The sequence below is a fragment of the Trichomonas vaginalis genome, chromosome III (assembly GCF_026262505.1).
Source record: "Trichomonas vaginalis G3 chromosome III, whole genome shotgun sequence".
NCBI classification, from domain to species: Eukaryota; Parabasalia; order Trichomonadida; family Trichomonadidae; genus Trichomonas; species Trichomonas vaginalis.
In genome coordinates this window covers 26,990,272-27,008,752 of record NC_067205.1, presented here as the reverse complement: position 1 = coordinate 27,008,752, position 18,481 = coordinate 26,990,272, and the positions used below count along the sequence as shown (strand labels likewise).

At 34.3% G+C, this 18,481-nt stretch overlaps 10 protein-coding genes and 5 pseudogenes across 15 annotated transcripts, besides 1 other annotated feature; 4 read left to right on the top strand and 11 right to left on the bottom strand.

Moving 5' to 3' along the window:
• Nucleotides 1-15,786: part of a mobile genetic element that runs on past the window's edge.
• On the bottom strand, nucleotides 64-1,014 carry TVAGG3_0771930 (annotated as a pseudogene). The gene has a single exon. A coding segment is annotated over exon 1 (951 nt).
• TVAGG3_0771920 lies at nucleotides 2,088-3,188 on the bottom strand (annotated as a pseudogene). Its single transcript has one exon. A coding segment is annotated over exon 1 (1,101 nt).
• TVAGG3_0771910 lies at nucleotides 3,279-3,750 on the top strand (annotated as a pseudogene). Its single transcript has one exon. A coding segment is annotated over exon 1 (472 nt).
• On the bottom strand, nucleotides 4,039-4,299 carry TVAGG3_0771900 (uncharacterized protein; the record flags this gene model as incomplete). The annotated part of the gene is made up of 1 exon (XM_051245995.1): nucleotides 4,039-4,299. One exon carries the CDS (start codon nucleotides 4,297-4,299, stop codon nucleotides 4,039-4,041), a length of 261 nt encoding a protein of 86 aa, XP_051092582.1.
• TVAGG3_0771890 (KilA, N-terminal/APSES-type HTH, DNA-binding family) lies at nucleotides 4,444-4,866 on the bottom strand (the record flags this gene model as incomplete). Its single annotated transcript, XM_051245994.1, has 1 exon — nucleotides 4,444-4,866. A coding segment is annotated over one exon (423 nt), but the record flags the coding sequence as incomplete, so codon positions are not given.
• Nucleotides 5,211-6,149, bottom strand: TVAGG3_0771880 (organellar and viral DNA polymerase type B; the record flags this gene model as incomplete). Its single annotated transcript, XM_051245993.1, has 1 exon — nucleotides 5,211-6,149. One exon carries the CDS (start codon nucleotides 6,147-6,149, stop codon nucleotides 5,211-5,213), a length of 939 nt encoding a protein of 312 aa, XP_051092580.1.
• TVAGG3_0771870 lies at nucleotides 6,629-7,140 on the bottom strand (annotated as a pseudogene). Its single transcript has one exon. A coding segment is annotated over exon 1 (512 nt).
• On the bottom strand, nucleotides 8,108-8,587 carry TVAGG3_0771860 (integrase core domain containing protein family; the record flags this gene model as incomplete). The annotated part of the gene is made up of 1 exon (XM_051245992.1): nucleotides 8,108-8,587. A coding segment is annotated over one exon (480 nt), but the record flags the coding sequence as incomplete, so codon positions are not given.
• On the bottom strand, nucleotides 8,648-9,415 carry TVAGG3_0771850 (phage tail repeat-like family; the record flags this gene model as incomplete). The annotated part of the gene is made up of 1 exon (XM_051245991.1): nucleotides 8,648-9,415. One exon carries the CDS (start codon nucleotides 9,413-9,415, stop codon nucleotides 8,648-8,650), a length of 768 nt encoding a protein of 255 aa, XP_051092578.1.
• On the bottom strand, nucleotides 9,825-11,531 carry TVAGG3_0771840 (annotated as a pseudogene). Its single transcript has one exon. A coding segment is annotated over exon 1 (1,707 nt).
• Nucleotides 11,549-12,313, top strand: TVAGG3_0771830 (uncharacterized protein; the record flags this gene model as incomplete). The annotated part of the gene is made up of 1 exon (XM_051245990.1): nucleotides 11,549-12,313. One exon carries the CDS (start codon nucleotides 11,549-11,551, stop codon nucleotides 12,311-12,313), a length of 765 nt encoding a protein of 254 aa, XP_051092577.1.
• On the bottom strand, nucleotides 12,568-13,182 carry TVAGG3_0771820 (uncharacterized protein; the record flags this gene model as incomplete). Its single annotated transcript, XM_051245989.1, has 1 exon — nucleotides 12,568-13,182. The coding sequence occupies one exon, from the start codon at nucleotides 13,180-13,182 to the stop codon at nucleotides 12,568-12,570; it is 615 nt and encodes a 204-aa protein (XP_051092576.1).
• Nucleotides 13,208-13,609, top strand: TVAGG3_0771810 (uncharacterized protein; the record flags this gene model as incomplete). Its single annotated transcript, XM_001300139.1, has 1 exon — nucleotides 13,208-13,609. The coding sequence occupies one exon, from the start codon at nucleotides 13,208-13,210 to the stop codon at nucleotides 13,607-13,609; it is 402 nt and encodes a 133-aa protein (XP_001300140.1).
• Nucleotides 14,508-15,035, top strand: TVAGG3_0771800 (protein of unknown function, DUF4107 family; the record flags this gene model as incomplete). Its single annotated transcript, XM_001300138.1, has 1 exon — nucleotides 14,508-15,035. One exon carries the CDS (start codon nucleotides 14,508-14,510, stop codon nucleotides 15,033-15,035), a length of 528 nt encoding a protein of 175 aa, XP_001300139.1.
• Nucleotides 15,787-18,017: 2,231 nt separating the features above from the next.
• Nucleotides 18,018-18,479, bottom strand: TVAGG3_0771780 (uncharacterized protein; the record flags this gene model as incomplete). Its single annotated transcript, XM_001293809.1, has 1 exon — nucleotides 18,018-18,479. The coding sequence occupies one exon, from the start codon at nucleotides 18,477-18,479 to the stop codon at nucleotides 18,018-18,020; it is 462 nt and encodes a 153-aa protein (XP_001293810.1).
• Nucleotides 18,480-18,481: the final 2 nt, after the last annotated feature.

Sequence of the window (18,481 nt, the reverse complement as noted above, 5' to 3'; positions counted from 1 at the left end):
GTTAACACCAAGTGGACAGAAGTTAAAGTGTCTGCAAATGCTTTTCGTTAGCTTGAAATAGTTTTATCTGAACCATCCAAACTTCAATTTAATGATATGGTTGTAGTTTCTGATGGCATATCTTTAGCATCTTTGTCATTTACTATGGTTATTTTTGACTCAATAGGAGATAGAATAGTTTTGCCATAAACTGTTCAGAATGAGCTTTATATTTTCTTGCAAAGGATTTCCTTCTTTCTTATACTTTAACCTTAACTCAAACAACTTCTTTACTTCATCTCTTATTCTAATATCTCTGTTTCCATCGTAATAGTATCCTTGCAACACTTCACATTTGACACCTTGATATTTTATGAGGTCTTGTAATGTTATATGGTCAACATACATTAAACAGCAAGTGTTTGAACTTCTGGGAACGTTAAGTTCTGGATTTAGTTCAGGGTCACAAACTATTAAAGGAAAGTGTCTATGTATTCCAATCTCTGTTATCTTAATGAGAACAAAGAAGCCAGACATAAACTTTTCACCAATGGGTTCCTTTTGGTCGTCATCGAATAAATGTCTCATGAGATACTCTGTGCTTAACATTTCTTTCTTCATAACCTTTGGAATACCTTCTAAAGTATAAAGTCTTGCTATAGCTGATGGATATAATGAAACAGCGTCGAAATCAGCAATGAGTTTCTCTTTACTCTTTTGTTTAATGTTATCTGACAGCATACATCTTCCACCTTGAATACAGCGTGAAATAAATTCTCTTGGTTTATTTGAGAGGTCATATAAATTTCCATTCGGGAAGTACACTCTGTTCTCAAATAATTTGTTAGCAATTGAACAAATACTAACGTAGTCATAAACGTTTAAATCAAATTCTTTCAATATGTCATTGCGGAACTTAACAAAACCTTCTCTTAAAATTCTTACATCTTGTTTGCAATAAAATGTGCTATACTTTTCTAAGTCGAAGTGGTTTTCATCTATTCTGCAACCTTTGATGAAATCTATGTTTTTCATGAATGTATCCGCATCCCGGATAAACTTACATGCTTCAGAAATGACACCAGTTCTGTTGTCATTTGCTAACAAAACACTGCTGTAGTAGTTATATGGAAATACTTCTTTCGGTCCTGTTTGTAAGTTAAACATAGCAGGAAATAGTTTAAGCTTCTTATTTATAACACTGTAAGAGTCTTTTATAATAATTGCCCTTCCTTTATATAAGCCAGTTATTTGCATTGTTCGTGAACCTTTAATGATGGGAGTTCCTTTCACTTCTGTCATGTGTCTTAAGATGAAGTTTATGTCATAACTGAGGTTATGGAAATATATTAAACTCTTGTCAGGAAGTCGTTCCAAAAATTCTGTTGCACAGTTCTGACCCCAAATGCTTTCACTCACTGAACCATCTTCACTGTCATAACAGATGTTAAAAGCTTTATGAAAGCCGTCTGTGCTACACTCAAAGTCAGCAAAGAAAACGTGCTCAGGAATGAACTTGCACTTATTTTTATTTACTTCTTTTGACTCGGCTTTCTTCTTCAGTTGTACACAATACTTTGGAGCATATGACAAGTCTTTAAATGGTGCAAGGTTCTGTTTATATAAGTCAGTCGTATATGTGAAAAGTTCTCCATAAGAAATAGGTTCGAAATATTTGCACTCCCACAATGTTTTCATAACATCCCATAACGGTGTTGTTCTATCATAACGAACTACATATTTGTTCTCTCTCTTTGTATAAATCTTCATCTGTTTCTCAATGTTCATTCCACCACACTCCTTCAAGATTTCTATATAGTTTCGAATGAAATATGTTGTCATAGGTAATCTTTCGTTTAGCATGTAGTGGTCTTCAGCAAGAAGTAAGTCAATAGTTCTAACAGTTTCACATTCTTTTGGTATATATCTCTTTATTTCATTATGTCTAGAGTCATTGAAATAACCAATGGTAACATTAAATGCTATACCTGTTGCGTCAGAAATTTCTTGTACTTTACTTTGAGGAAAGTCTCTAACACGAATGACTTCTCTCATGTGGTCAATAGTTTCTTCATTTACTCCAGCCTGAATGCAAGCATAAACGAAACAATTGTCTTCTGTCATAAGTGTTGCAGTTCTTTTGTTCAGTTCATTGAAGATTTGGTAGCGTTCAAGATTTATAGGTAATGTGCAAAGATACTTCCAGAACTGACCGCTTCTCTTCTTATAAAACTTCTTTTCACCATTATCTTTCCAAAAGCTTTCTATAAGTGCTGGGTTTCCTGTTTGCTTAAGAGCTTCCAAAATGGCTTTCTGGTCATTTGTCAGTGTGCTTTCATCTCTATATGGTCTCTTTTTTGGTTTGCCTTTCTTTACATCTGACATCGTTAAGCCTTCATATTCTGTTAAATCATACATCTTTATTTCGGTAAGATTCTTTATGTTTGTCAAGAAGAAGTCATAGTGCATTTCAACAATACCTGCAGCATTTGCTTCTATCTCTGATATAAAGTTCTCCTTCAAGAGCTGATGTAGTAATGTTCCAATATTATTGAGGTTTAACGTAGAACATTCATACTTTCCACCAAGTTTATAACATACCATCCATCTCTGTTGTGAGTTTATTTTAATTTTCTCTAAGAGTCTCATGAAAACCTTACCGAAATGTTTGTGTAAGTAGTCTCTGTTTGGTTCATCTAAAGCTTCGATGTTAAAGTCAATGAGTCTATTGCCTGACTTCACATTTCTCTTCCTATTCTCTTCATCTTTCTTTAACCATCTCTCACCTTCTTTTGGTTTGTCGTCAATGGAACGAATGACATCGTTAGCTTTGCGAACTTGTTCTATAGCACTTTAAACATCTCTCTTCTCTGTTGTTTCAGTGTGTCGTCTCTTCTTCTTGTTTCACCAACGTTTGCATTTGTTATGTCAAACATTTCTCTTCTTACTTCATGAGGTACTGAACGTCTATGATATAAGTCAATAGCAACGTCATTTAAAGGAAATGCTCTTGCATGGACTTCGTCCTCGCCGCGTTGCGGCTTTATGAACTCATGAATTCTATCATAACTTATTGCACCATTGTAGTCTTTAATGAAGTCAGCGAGTGCTTTTTTGTTTGTTGCGTAATGCTTTGCAACATCTATGTTAGCTTCTGTAAGAAGTTGTTTTATTTCCGAGTGTTCTAACTTAGACAACTTCCGATACATCTTTAGTAGGAAATAAAAAAATATTTTTTGAAAAAATTAGATTAGATTTTTTTAAGTTATTTTTCAAAATAATTTAATATTTTTATTTTAATGAAACACATGCAAGATTGCAAGTTCTTTTCATACAATGCTCTCGCTACTGCCATCAAGAATGAGTTCAATAATGCTCAAATGTTAATGTTATCTTTAACAAGAAGTTTGTGAAAGAATCTAAGTTTGGTCAGTATGTCAGACCATTAGCTATCGTCATTGACCGCAAACGTTATACTTCACAAGAGTTAGCAGTAGTTTTGAAACAAAAGAGTTTCTTCGTGAATGTCAAAGATACTCATTATACTGTCATAAAGAACTCTAACATTGACTTCTTCAGTATTGCTTTAAATCTTTCCGAACAGAAAGAATATAAGAAGGGTGAAACAAATGTGAAATATTATCCTTCATCTCTGAAGACAATAACGAACAAAGATGTTATACAGAAATTCTTACCAAAGGTTGAAGAAGCTTCTATTGACATTGACGAAGGAAGTGAAATGGTTGAAGAAATTGACCCTGAAGCATTTAAGCAAAAAATATTTTTGGTTAGTCTTCATATCGATATTTTACAACAATTCCCCAATGTATAAACTTTTCATACGCTTTTTCATAAGCTTTATATACCTTCAGAAATTTTGCATAATCTTTAGAAGCATTTAGATATTGTTTAAATGCTTTGTATGTCTTCAGAAATTTTGCATAATCTTTTACATGTTGTTCGTTCTCTTCTTCTGTCATGAGTTCCGAATATTCTAAATTCATGTTCTTTCATATGAGATAAAATTTTATAAAAAAATAAAATTAGCTTAGATTTTTTTTATTCTTCCTCTTTGAAGTTATCGAAATATTCTGTTATTTTTTCCTTCAGTAATGTTAAGTCTTCTTTGAATGTAAGTATTGTGCAACCTTTGATGTCATAGTGTGTTTGAGGAAGAGTATTTTTGACAATTTCCTTTATTTGCTCATTCGGTGTCATTGAAATCGGTAAGTTTTCACGATAGAACCAGTTTCTGTCAGATTTATATATCTTAGCTAAGTCATAAAAGCTCTTGTTGTTTCTTCTGACTAAATGCAACATAACCATATCTTTATCTTCTTCATTTTCCAACTCTTCAGTATAAATCATATACTTATAACTCTTTTCCTTTCCTTTTGGTACTGAACGCGGTATTCTTTTCTGTATGCTTTTGTCTTTGGATTCAATGACTTCATCTTTTGCTTGAAATTTCTTTTCCATATCTTCACGTTCTGCTTTATATAGTTCATCTAACATCATGAAAATATAACAAGCATAACGAGGTGAAGCCCACATTGCTACAGCGTTTACTAAAAGTCTATGAACATAATAACCTTTCAAACCAGGAGCCAAATTCTTGCGATTTTCATACGGAATCTCTTCCCCCGGTTTTCCGAGGGAAGCAATCATATGAGGAAATTCTTCTAAAAGTTCTTTTGTCTGTTGGTTTTCAAACCAATGATATGCTTGCTTTGTAGAACGAAGAGCATTCATTATACTTTGCATTTGGTACATATCGTCTTTGACCGAACGAATGAGACGTAACTGTTTGTTATACTGTATGTACTCGTATTCTTCATTTATGGCTTCATGAACGATAGCAATTGTTGTGTTCTCTGATGTTGACATTACTGTCTTTACATACAAAATAAAAAAATAAATAAAAATAAAACTAACTTTATTTTTTCTATCTTAAGGAAATTCATTATTTTTGTGCTGAATTCAATAAAAATATATTTTAGGGTAGATGGTTAGATCTAACCCGATATCTAACCTCATTTCTACCCCAGTTATTTTATAAACGTTTCACATGGTAAACGTTATTTTTGGAATTTTGTGAAAACTCAACGGTTTGACACATGCCCTAAAAATTATTTTACTCAGAATTTTGTTGCTGAATTCAATAAAAATATATTTTAGGGTAGATGGTTAGATCTAACCCGATTTCTACCCTCATTTCTACCCCAGTTATTTTATAAACGTTTCACATGATATACGTTATGAATTCGTGAGACTCTAAACAGTTTTGTAGCTTCTATTTCTTCGCTGAGGATATCAAAAATTTTAACGATACCGAAAGTTTCTTTATACTTCTTCTTGACATCAGATAGAAGGAAATCGTCAGCAGTTGGATAGTTTTTGTTCAGAAATTCTAACATGTCCATTTTATCTTCTGCTGGTTTCTCTGCCTCCCTCTTTAAATCTGCATAGTCGTTTCTCATACGTTCTATCTCTTTTACTGAATAGTTATATTTCCTAATTGCTGCTTTACATTTAGAACATTGCGGATTCATTTTTGCGTTATATTCTGAAACCTTACCTGCTAAAACAACTAAGGCGTCAATGGTTTTCTTTAAATCTGAAGCAGTTGGTTTTATCTGTTCATGCCATACCTTACCTCTTCTGTCTTTATCTCTTATCTGCCATACACATTTTGCAACTAATGAAACAAAGTTGTCGTATGTCTTAAACTCCCCAGATTTATATATGTCAGAGATGTTCTTATATACCATGTCGCAATCTTTATCCATAACTTTATGGTTGCAATGATATCCTAGAAACTCATAGTTTACTTTACGTATGAACTTCTTTATTTCTACTGAGTCAGTTGGTTTCACTTCTATTTCATCGAATTCATGAATAGTGAGCTTTTGTTGTTGGATTTCAGGCAATTTGGGTAAATGGTCAATAATGTCCTGCATGTCATAAAGATATTCTTCATTTTCTTCATCCTGTGCGGTACAGTCTAAATTACTTGTTAAAAGTTCCTGCTTAATTTTTTGTATTTCTGTTTCGAAAGTAAATGAAGAAGGAATGAAGCTTTTCATCTCTACTAACATAGATGTTGGATTCATGACTAACGAGTTTGGTGCTGTTGTTTGAATTGTTGTTGTGCCGATTGTTGAAATCATATCTTTTATACAAAATAAAAAAATAAATAAAAATAAAACTAACTTTATTTTTTCTATCTTAAGGAAATTCATGAAAATTCAAGAGGGTAGAAAAGAGGGTAGTTATCGGGTTAGATCTAACCATCTACCCTAAAAATTATTTTTGGTGAATTCAGCAACAAAATGAACGAGGTCAGGATGTATGTAAATACCTTTGAATTCATTTATAACACCCTTAGTAAGCTCATAAAATGCTTGTTTTGAGGTTGAGCCACTTTTGGCTTGACCGTATTCTTTCAACCAAAACTCAAGAATTTCCTGCATGAATTTTCATGAATTTTATATATTAATGTTTTCGTACCTGTTGTCTAAATGTTATGTTGTCATCATTTTTTAAAGAAGTTAATTAACCTGGTGACATGGTGACGTGGTGACACCTAAAAACCATTAACGATAAAATATATTTTTGGTCGTTTATGACAAAAATAAATGGTTCATTTACTCACAATATTTTTGTACAAAACGACCCCAAACTTTTAACTTCTTTTCTGCAGCTTCTAATGCTATCTTAGCGAGTTCATATTCTCTAAATTCTCTCTTTAAATCTTCTTGTTCCCATTGGTCTAGTTCGTATGGAGAATCTCTATAACCATAACATATCTCACGTTCATGTTCTAATTGTTTTTCATACATTTTTCTAACTTCTTCTTCAAACAAATGTTTTGCATTCTCTACTGTATCTTCGAGTTCTTTTCATCTAACTTCTCATGAACTTTCTTGTCTATGGAGTCCATAATTTTTCCAACTGCTATGCAATATTTTGGAGAAGCCCACATTGCTATATAGTTTATAAGTCTTGGTCTACATACGTTCCTCTAACCTGTTTGATTTCATCAGGAATTCCTGCATGAATTTTGTATAAAAAGCAACCGCCGGAATTCGGACTGTTGCTATATTCTTCACAAAATGCCTTATAATACTCTTCCCAGGACTTATTTTCCAACAACTTTCTAAAGTCTTTCCTAAACTGCTGACACATATTTGTTGCATTAATGTAACCATCCTTGTCTCTACGTAAGACTTCAATACCATTATAAGTACCTTTTGTGAATGTTTCGCCATTAGATTTGTTCGTGAACGTCTGTGCTTCGACTGACATTTCTGTTCTTACATACAAAATAAAAAAATAAATAAAAATAAAACTAACTTTATTTTTTCTGTCTTAAGGAAATTCATGAGGGTAGAAATGAGGTTAGATATCGGGTTAGATCTAACCATCTACCCTAAATATATTTTTGGTGTAAATAAATGGTACCATTAATGATATCATGACTGTTCTCGTTCATGTCTGATTTACATCTAATGAAAAAGTTTAGAAGAATTTTCTTATTCTTTCTGGCATGTTTTTATCTTTCCAGTACTCCCGCTCTAATGGTCCCAGATGAGTTGGTTTAGATTCTCTCAAGTTCTTAGATGGTATAACATCTTCAACGCCTCCTTCATATCTTACTTTTATAAGTGTCATCGTTTATGTTATAGCCAAGTATTTCAATAACCACTCCTCGCTTTGCTTCGTCAATGGTTTCAGCAAGTTTGCCATTACTACTTTCAACTAATTTATGTCGAGGATAAAATGCAATGGAGTCGTCAGCAGCTTTTATAAGATATCCATTACCTTGCGTAGAGTCTACGATATAATAATTTCGACTTAACCTTAAACGTTTCTTTGTCAACGGTTTGTCGTCAAGAACAACACGAACTTTTGTTCCAGGAATGAGGGTAAATTGTGTTGAATTTCTGATATTTTGTGTTTGACTTCGTTTCTTTTGTATATACTTTTCTTCTTGTTGTTGTGTCATTGAATTTGGTGTATGTCCTGTTGTAGAATGTGTTGAGGAATTATATACTTCGAGAAAATGTTTCATTGTTTCTTCGGTAAAGTCTCGCTCATGATTTAAATCTCTGAGAGTCCTTATGAAGCGGTTTATGATGCCGAGTATGTTATGGTTATGGTCTTCGGTAGTGTAGTGAGTTATGTTATGCTTAATGAGAAATTCTGTGATTTCATTGCTGAGGTATGCACTGTCTTGGTCTGATGTTAAAGTACTTGGGCTATGTTCTGCTACAAACTTTTGTAAAACTCTTAACACTTCACGAGTTCCTTTATTTTTCATTATATACGCAAAAGCTTTGCGAGTGTTAACATTAATGAAGATGAGGAATGGTTTATGTCCTCCTTTTCTGCTTTGAATGAGAGTGTCAAATTGGTATGCGTCAGGAGTGTTGGAGTAAATTGGTAAAAAGTAGTCGTAAGGGTTTATTTTTGTTTGATGTACAACATTTTTGTCAAAGAACTTTTTAACTTCAGCTCTGTTAGTAAATCCCCAACTCTTTGCAGCTTCATTGAACTTCTTAAATGACCTCCAGGGATGTTGTTCGAATACTTCTTTCAAACTCATTTAAGTAAAGTTAAAGATTTTATTCAAGACGGTAAGCCTGCAAAGCAGGCTCAAGCGCGTTCATTGAACGCGGTACCATGCGAATACAGTCATAAATGGTGGCATGTAATCTTCACCCGAACCTGTTGGATTTGTTGTAAATGTATGTGAATGATTTCCTCCTGGTTCAGTTGGTCGAAAAGTCTTTTTTGCTGAATTGTTATAAGATGGAGATAAAACGTCATTGCCAGCTTTATAGTCTGAGTTGTATAATGGGTGGTCTCTTAATGAGTGGCTATGGTCGCCAGAAAAGTTTGTAGTTCCTGTATGAGTGTGCGCAGGTAAGTTTGCTTCAGTAATTTTCTTTGACCCTCCTGTTTGCTTTGAAGAGTTAGCACAGTATAAGAATTTGTCTACAATCTGCTGCCATGTATCAAAACCCAGAACTGTTGCGGGATTTGTTGAATTCATTGATGTATATAAAGAACCAACAGGATATATAGCTTGCAATATTTCAGTCTTTAATGTTTGAAGCTCTGTTTTGTCAGCTTTCTTATCATATAACTCTTGAGCAGTGAATTTAACATTATTTTCATCATTCATGACATAAACATTTTTACAGCTAATTTCTTTCTTCGTTGTTAAGTTTTCATTCGATGTTAAACCTTGTGGAAAGTTAGGAGGTTTATAATATAATGCATCCCCACCAGTTCCGCCAACCGTTCCTTCAATACTTTCTATAGCAACAGTTGAGAAGGAGTTATGTGTATGTTCTTTATCTGCTTTCTTATCTAACATTGCTGGTAGTTTATATGTTTCAAAGTTTCTGACATGACCTTCAATGTTCATACATTTACTATTTAAACTATTAAGAGTATCTTTTACGCTTGTACTTGGATTCTCTAAAGGTGCACTTGAACCAAGGGTATAGTTCAATATTATGTCGTCTGCTCTAACAGTAGTGAAGGATTCATGTGTATGGTTCTTGTCAGCTTTACTATTTAATGTAGCTTGAAGTTCATTTATATCGGAGATATTGTGTTTATGAGATTTCAAAACTTTGTTCGTTGCGTCAAGTTCATCTTTGTCAGCTTTACTTTTAATAGCATCTTCAAAAGTTATTTTTGCCTTAACTCTCAATGTAAATCTTGGTTCAACTAATACACCGTTAACAAAGAAGTATGAAGCATAAATTTCATTGTTATAACCAAATGCTTCTGGTGCTTTACCTGTGTCATACTGTACAGTACAACGTATGTCATAACCTTCAGCACGAATGAATTTATATCTTCTTTCATTAACATCTTCAGTGCTTATTTGTTCATCCTGTGTTAAATATCCGTGGTAGTCCGTTATAATTTGTTCGTCTGAACTTATATAATGAACATGGTTTTTATCTGCTTTTTCGGCTAATTTCTCTTCTATCTCATTTATTTCAAGTTCATGCCTACCACCACCTCCTTCAGAAGTATTTTTCTTCAGCTCTTGAAGAACATCCACTTTACCATCTTCGGTGTCAATAATGAGACTTTGTGTTAAAACTTTTCCTGTCTTAATGGATGTTTGTAAAACTTCTTCTTCACCGTGTTCGGGTCATGGTCGTCATCATATCTTGTGAAATCAGAGATGTTGTCATACATTAAGCATATCTGTCTCAAAAGTTCTGCTATTTGAAACTGGAACGAAAGATATACAGAACTTTCATCATCTCCTAAAGTCAAGTCTGCTTTCTTAAGTATTTCTTGAATGTATGCAATGAGAACAGAGTACCTTGGAAAATATTCGAACAATATTTCATTAGCTGTTGGTTTTGGTGGTTCTTCTGGAGTTTCTGTTGTTTCAGTTCCTTCTGTAGGTTCTGTTGGAGTTTCTGCATCTCTTGACTTCAATGCTCTTGCTCTCAAAGACCTAAATGTTAGAGCACCAGGTTTTACAAAGGACTTTATAAATGCTTTAATAGTTCCTGGTAATTATTGTTAGCATTAAGTAAGTTCCTTATGCTTCCATCATGTACGTCCATAGCACTATGTAAAAAATCTATACTTTTCTTGTAGTCAGCAATAGACTGACTGTGATTTTTTAAAGATTTGTCAATACCTTTAAGCCAATCTTCATGCATGTCTGATACTGAGCCAAGAATATCATTTGCTTCCTTTAGTGTATTTTGTGCTTCTCGTAAAGTATCCAATCCCGTACGTGCATTGTTTGCTATACGTCTTACAGTATCTATTTGACTCCTTGTTTCTTGCATCCAACCAGATAAAGTTTTAATAGTATCCGAACCATTTGAAATGAAGTTCAAAGCATCTTTAACGTCATCTAAAGCTTCTTCACCAAGTACTGCCCATATCTTTCCGATTTGGTATTGAAGAACTCCATATGAAGCAGCTGTTAAACCAGTATTTATAAGGTTCCATATCCATGATTTAGCAGTTTTTCCATCCTTTCCATCTTCACCATCCAAACCGTTTTCGCCTTGATGTCCTTGTATTCCTTGTATTCCTTGTATTCCTTGTGGTCCTTGAGGTCCAGTGTCACCCTTCTCTCCTTTCAGTTCATCTTTATGTTCGTTATAATATTCTAATGTCATAAGGTGTACATCATTACTGCTACCAGCAACGCCGAGAATTTGTTTCTCATTCATGACTAAATTCTTTAAGCATTTAATGTTGTCGTCAAATCGAAAGCTCTTTAGTAATTCAATGAGAACATTTAATACTTTCACTAATGAGGCATCTACTGTTGAATTTATATATTGCACCGTTCCATCATTTATGATGGGAACCTTGCTTGTTGTAATGAATGGGTCATAAGTGTTAAAAGTATCGAAATCAATGACTTTTTTAGTTTTTCCATCGTCAATGACTAAATCATTGCCTTCAATGGTTAAAGTTGAGTTTTCGTTTACTAGTTCATGTGCTCTTCTTGCTTCATTTGTTTCATACGCATATGCAGCAATAGTCATATTTTAATGAGAATAAAATGTTGTTCTATTTGCAAAGTACAGACCCGAATGAATACGGGACAGTTAAACTACAAACAAACTTAGGTCTTCAGAATGAAGCGCTTGCTTTCAGAGTTGTTGACTTCAATACTATCGCAACTTTTGTCATAACAGATGAAACAGATTTCATAGAGATTGAAATAGATGACAAAAGAAGTGTTGTAACATTTCCTAACAGAGCCGAGTACAGAATAGATAAAATTGCTGGAGTCATAGATACTCTCATAAATGAAGAAACTATTGACAACATAGATGTCGAACTCTCTTCTGAGGGAACATTGAAGTTCAGCAGCGAGAAAGAGTTTAAGATACCAAGAATGAGTCATAGAGTTCAATTGCTTCTGGGTGCATACCATATGACATTTCCTTTGAAAAGTGTTGACAAAACGATTGAGATGAAATCTGTTCCATATGTATGTTATGGCAACTGTTTGTACATTGAGTCTAAAATAGCTAATGTCACAGGTATTTCAGGAGTTAATAGTAAAGGTTCAGTAGAATATAAATCCTTCTGTTATGCAGTCAATTCAATGTTCATTCCAAATGTTCCTGTCATAGCAACTCATTTAGGTAAATGGGTTCGCATTAGTCCTCATAATTTGAAAGACATGCAATTCAGACTTGTTGACTTTCAAGGAGAGCCTGTAGAACTGAAGGCACCAGTGCGAATGACTGTTGAAGTAGACTTTTTAGATAATATTAAATGCAACAGCTTACAAGAGAACTCAGAGCTAAAAATATAAAGTATGAATGTTATGTATTAGGTCATGAACTTTGGTTGTTGCTGTTTGATGAAACAAATGAGTTAGTTATGTCAGTCAAGAGAACAGAAAAATATTGTGTTAGTGAAAACTGCACCAAGTCAATAAGATTAGGTTTGCATTATGAAGATGAGTTCGATACTGTTGAAGAAGTTTTGGATAGATATTACAAATTGCTAACTTGAAATTTTTTTGACTGACGGCGCAAAGCGCCAAGACCGAAGGTCCTGACTGCTTTAATTTACTAAAACATATTTCAAACAAAGCTTATAGTCAGTAGATAGTTTTGTATACTCGTTCGAATATCTATACTTAAACTCAACTCCTGTAGTTCCTGGTGTTTCAATGATGCGGATGTTACCTATTTTCATGAATATTGGCGTTTGACCACAGCATTCGATTTCAGGGTCGAGATAGTCAATGACACATTGTTTCCCTGTTATTCGTGATATAACATTTTCAAGGTCCTCCTTTGTTAGAATTATTTGGTTCTTACTTATAAGATTTATCAAAAGCTTCTTATCGTCTTTGAGTAAGATAGTTTGATATAACTGAAGAAGGTAATGGTCTACGTTATCTGAAGGATTTGTTTGAACATTTGTGTAAGGATTGTCTTTGGCTTCTCTTGAAAGAATTTGGTCTAATGGTGGATACTCTAACTTAACATCTGATGTAGCGTTAGCGTTTGAAGCTGAGTTTAAATTCACGGATTTCAGTTCTGGTTCTTTTTCTTTCAAACACTCCGAACTATAGTTCTTTATGACAATATTGTTTGTCGTTCGTGAGTCAACATTTGATGTCGGTTCAATTGGAACATTAACGGCACCAGCTAAGATGGATTTGCTTCTCATTTCATATAGAATAAAAACCTTTTATATGTATGAAATGAACAATATACTCGACAAGGGTTTGAATGTAAAGCTAACGAATGAAAATATTGTTGAATTCACTGAGACAGGTGCTGTGTATAAAGATGTAAAACTACTGAACAAAAGAGCTAAGGGAAGAAGCAGGAACATGAACAAAGGGTGGAAGCCTATAAAAATTTATGTCAATGATGGCTCAGGAGGTTCAAACATAAAGTATGCAGAAAGTTATAGAGTTTATGCTCTCAAAGGTGAAAAGCCTTCATTTAAGAACAGCTATTCTAACGCATATCCTCAAAAGCTAACGGATGGGGAAGTGGATGATATGAATGACAGCAAAAATATTAACAGAAATGGCGACAGAGATGCATGGAATTTGTTTACCATCAGTCAATTGAAGGTTAAACTTTAAAACAATGTTGGTCGTTCCCATGGAATATTTTTGACTTTAATGGTATTAGTCATGATATGAATCTCAAGGTATGAACGAGGAGAGATGAGAGACTTATATGCTTCCCAAATTTCTTCAAAAGGTAATGTTATACCTGACTGTTTCCAAATGAGTTCAATATCATAGCGTGAGAAACCTTGAAAGATAACGAAGTCAGTTATGAGACGTTTTATGTTTAAAGCTAAAAACCTCCATGTTTGCATAAGTATTGCTACAGTTAAATGGTAATGTCTGACTTTAGTTATGATGTTAGCTAATGGTGAGTCAGGCTTTGAAACTAAACCTTTTCCGGCGAAGTCGTCGCAAACGAGCAGAGTGTTTGAAGGATATTTTGAAGGGGTATTTTGAAAGTTTTAATAGAATGTAGTTTGTCAGTCGTTTCATATCGTAAACTCCTGAGTATTGACGTAAGTGGTGTTTGTCAATAATTCTTTCCATCTCCTCAGAAGTCTTTTGCATTCCTGACTGTATAAATTCAAACTATATGTATTCGCCGCCAAAGCATTATAGTATAACAAACTTTGTCAGTACGTTTAACATAAGACTTGTCGAACCTTCTTCAATGAAAGATGTTGTGCTACCTAAAGATGGAAAGGATGGACTCATTATTGAGATGATTTTAATAGCATATTAAATGAGCTTGTTCTTAAAGGTCATTCATGATGAAATAACTGTTGTAGAAGATGTTAGCAATTGTTCAGACATTTTGAAGCGTATAGATGATATAAGAAATAAGTTAGATAGACCGCAAAGCGGTGAGGGCGAAGCCCGTGAGAACGCTTATGTTTCATTGACTTTCTCCAGTAACGAGAACTTTTATGAGATAATATTGAAGAGAGATGATTTTAATATGGTGTAAATGGTAGCTTGGGCAGCTTTAGGCGCAATGGGAACAAAAGCATTAGCATTTGGAGCAAAAGCACTTGGAGCTTATGACGCAGTAAATAAAATGAATGGAGGAAGGGTTTCGAAGACATTAGATGCAAATAAAGGAAAGATTGGAGGCTGGGTTGCAAAGAAGTTAAGATTAAATAAAATAGGGCTCATAAATAAAGCATCCAATTTGGTTGCGACTGAGTCAGAAAATGCTTTAGGAAAGGACGATGAGTTTGCAAAACACGCAAAAGACTTTAATGACCAGATGAAAGGTGAAACATTGCATTTAAATAGAGTCGATGGAACTAAAGAAAATGTTTCTTCTCCACTAGTAGTTCTTCCGTATGGTCCCTATGGAATGTATGGAAACCCTTACGAAAGACCATTTGACCCATTGACTGGTGGAAGTAACTGGTATCATTACGGCCGAAGAAGAAAGACAGTCAAGTTGGAGACAGACGTGAAGAAAGCAACTAAAAAGAAACCAAGGAAGATAGTTATAAAGCAATGAATTCAAGAGGGTAGAAATGAGGTTAGAAATCGGGTTAGATCTAACCATCTACCCTAAATTTATTTTTGGTGTAAATTCACAAGGTTAATTATCGGGTTAGATATCGGGTTAGATCTAACCTTCTACCCTAAACATTATTTTTGTGCTATGTTTTCATACGTGTGAGGGTGGTGATATCATTTATTTTTATTTTATTTTTTATTTTATTTTTATATAAATGACGAAAACTATTGAGATAACAAACTACAACGGTCATGAGTTCAAGAACTTGTTCTTCGTTCCTCGTGAAAATACATTCTATCAGATACGAGGGAGAAAGGGTAAAGTTAGTTTGAGCGTTTATGAAGGAATGAAGAATGGAAAGTTTATACAAGCATACGATACAAACGGTAAACGTGTTTCATTAGCTTTGTCAAAACTTACTAACATTTATTTTGACAGTGACTTTGACTCTGACGATTGGAGCGACAGCAGCGATACTGAAGAATATGAACTATTGTGTGAAGCACAGCAATGGGAAGAGTTGCAATACTTTTGTAAGTGAGAACGTTTATTTTTTACAGTAGTGAAGTCGTTTGTGAAAACGTTAGTGAGGTGAAGTGGTTGGCGGCTTTATAAATATTTAAGGTTAAGTTGGCGTTTGTGTTTGTGTTGTAAAATATACGTTAACGGTTTTGTAAAGTGTCAAATTCACATATAATGGGTAAGGAGGCTCGCAGTGCCTCCGTACACATGATAGGTATATTAATTATAAAATGAGGTTTTTGAGAGAATTTATGAATTGAATGAATATTGAAAGGTAAGAGAAGACATACATGAATGTGTGAAAGAAGAAAGATGAGAAGTTATATTGAAAAGAATGATATAATACAAAATGAAAGTGAATTAGATTAAAATTAAAAGATTGGAAAAGAATGGATAGTAATAATTGGTTGGGACGCATGAGTTGAATAGAAGTCAGACATTTATTTGTCTCCATTTATGAAAAGATTTTTTAAATAATCTAAAAAAATGCATGTAAGAACTTGTTACTAAGCAGGATTAATATGCCTCTGATATATATCTATCCACGCGGGTTGAAGTTATTGAAATCATGAACGAACAACAAAACATTCAAGAACAACAATTAAATCAATAATACCCAAAAAAATTAATTCAATTATTTTTCAATAATTTATTTTTTTTAATTCGTCGCCCATTTTTTCGATGTTGTCAAAATGTCCTGCTGTCCCATTTTTATAATAATTAAAATGACCTAGGACACCGAGGACATCAAACAAATTATTGCATTTAATACCCAATCAGGCTCCCATTAATGTTTTTATATCCACCAAAAAATCAACATAGGACACCGAGGACACGCCCATTAACATGAAATAACAACAAAAGAAAAATAATTTTTAATAAAATTAAAGTTAATTTTTCACGGAAACACCAAAAATTGATAACATTCACAACGCACCAGCCCCCTTTTTCAATAATTTTTCATTCATTTTGGCCAGACGGTGAGTGCGAACACACCGGAAAGGGCTCAATTGTGTGTGTATATGGTCGCTTTCCTTGAAGAGGATTTGTGAGGGAGAAGTTCAGATTAGGAAACTGTTGAGTCTTCCGCTCATCAAAGGCGACACAGGTACAGGCAAGCTTAGCAAACTCATCAACTTTTGGAACATGGATTGAATTTGCAATTTGTATCATTGTTTGTCTTAGTTTGTCAGTTGAAATATGCTGGTATATTTGAGAAGCTAGTTTATCAACTTTGATGTTAACATTGTGTAACTGTGGGAACTTCGGGTCGTACCAAAATTTGTTTTGAAAAAAGTGAAAACCCCATTTTTGCAGTGGTGGCGGTTTTGCAAAAATGGGTTTTTGCTATAACTCATTAATTTTTTAATAAATCATACCTGATCTTTTGGGGCAGATGCTCATGGCTAATAAGCATAACATATATATATCAAATTCGGCAGAATCTAATTTTATGTATATCTTATATAACTTAATGAGGCCCAAAAAAATATTTATATAGACTTAATTATAGATAGGGCATATACTATATAGTGTTTAAAACGCATATCAGATGAGAACTCTTAAATAACACATACTAGACACACTGAGCATTATCAATTACAGATCAATATAGGTTTTTGAGGGTATTAAGGTATAAAGGTGTCATATGCCATATGAGTATGAGAGTTTATAGCTGTGTATATATGAATATATTAAGTTCTGAGAGTGTCGAAATTATGAATATGAACTACATGTGTTTAGATAGGCATAATATGTGTGATGCATTTTAATATGGCTGAATATATATATTCTGGATGTGAACATGTAAATAAACAATATTTTAATAGAATAAGAATAAGAATAAGAATTATCTCAGAAAGGCCGGAAAGGGGGTCCTTTCTCAAGGTCAGGGCCCCCTTCTAGTCTTTCTGGGCTGTATTTGTACTATGGAAGCTGAGTCTCGTGGAAAAAAGTCTGGAATGTAGACCATCTCCCGAGACTCAGCAGTAGAGATTGTAAACGAAGCCCTGACATTTGCTATGGCCAGAGCCTATAGTTTGAGGTCTTTCAGGGCCGAGTTTTGATGAAAATCTCCATCATGATGGAGATAAGGTCAAAACTTGGCCCTGAGGATTGTAATTGTTGGCTCTAGCCATTGATAAGGTCAGAGCTTCGTTTTGTAAGCTTCCCAGGGCCGGATTCCTCTCCGGCCACCCGGGATCAGGGCGGCATTTGGGGAAACCGGCCCTGAGGACTGTAAGCGAAGCCCTGACCTTTGCTTGGGCCAGAGCCTGTATCTGTATGTCTTTCAGGGCCGAGTTTCGACGAGAACATCCATCATCGACGAAACTCGGCCCTGGGGATTAAATGTGCAGGCTCTAGCCTCAGGAAAGGCCAGAGCTTCGTAGGGACGTTCTCTCGGGACTGAGTTCCTTTCCGGCCGGATAATATAAATTTTGAGATAATATTGCGGTTTCAGTAATTAAGATGGGTTCGATCCGGGAACTTCAGTATCATCGAGTCTGCTGTATACATTATAATGGTTTTAACCAGCTTTGTAAACTCTGGGCTTAAGAAAATATTAAGAGCCAAGTTAAATCTTCCAGTAAATGTAGCAAGCTGATCATAGATATCCCCTAACGATATAGACGTAAGCCCTGTTGCTGGGACGTTTTGATAGTATTGATCGATTGTTTGTTGTGATGCTACTTCTCCTGGTGTGCATATGTGCCGTTTGTTTTGGATCCATTTTTTGAAATGATCCTCACGCATTTCTTCCATTGCACAGTGGCATATAGTTCCGTTAGGAAGATTTACTAGTTCATTGCATTTAACATAATATTTTCCGTACTTGTCGCCTGGTTTTTTATATCTAAGATACTGATGCTTAGTACCGACCTCAATGTCTTTATAGTACGTCGGTACTGCATCAATCATTA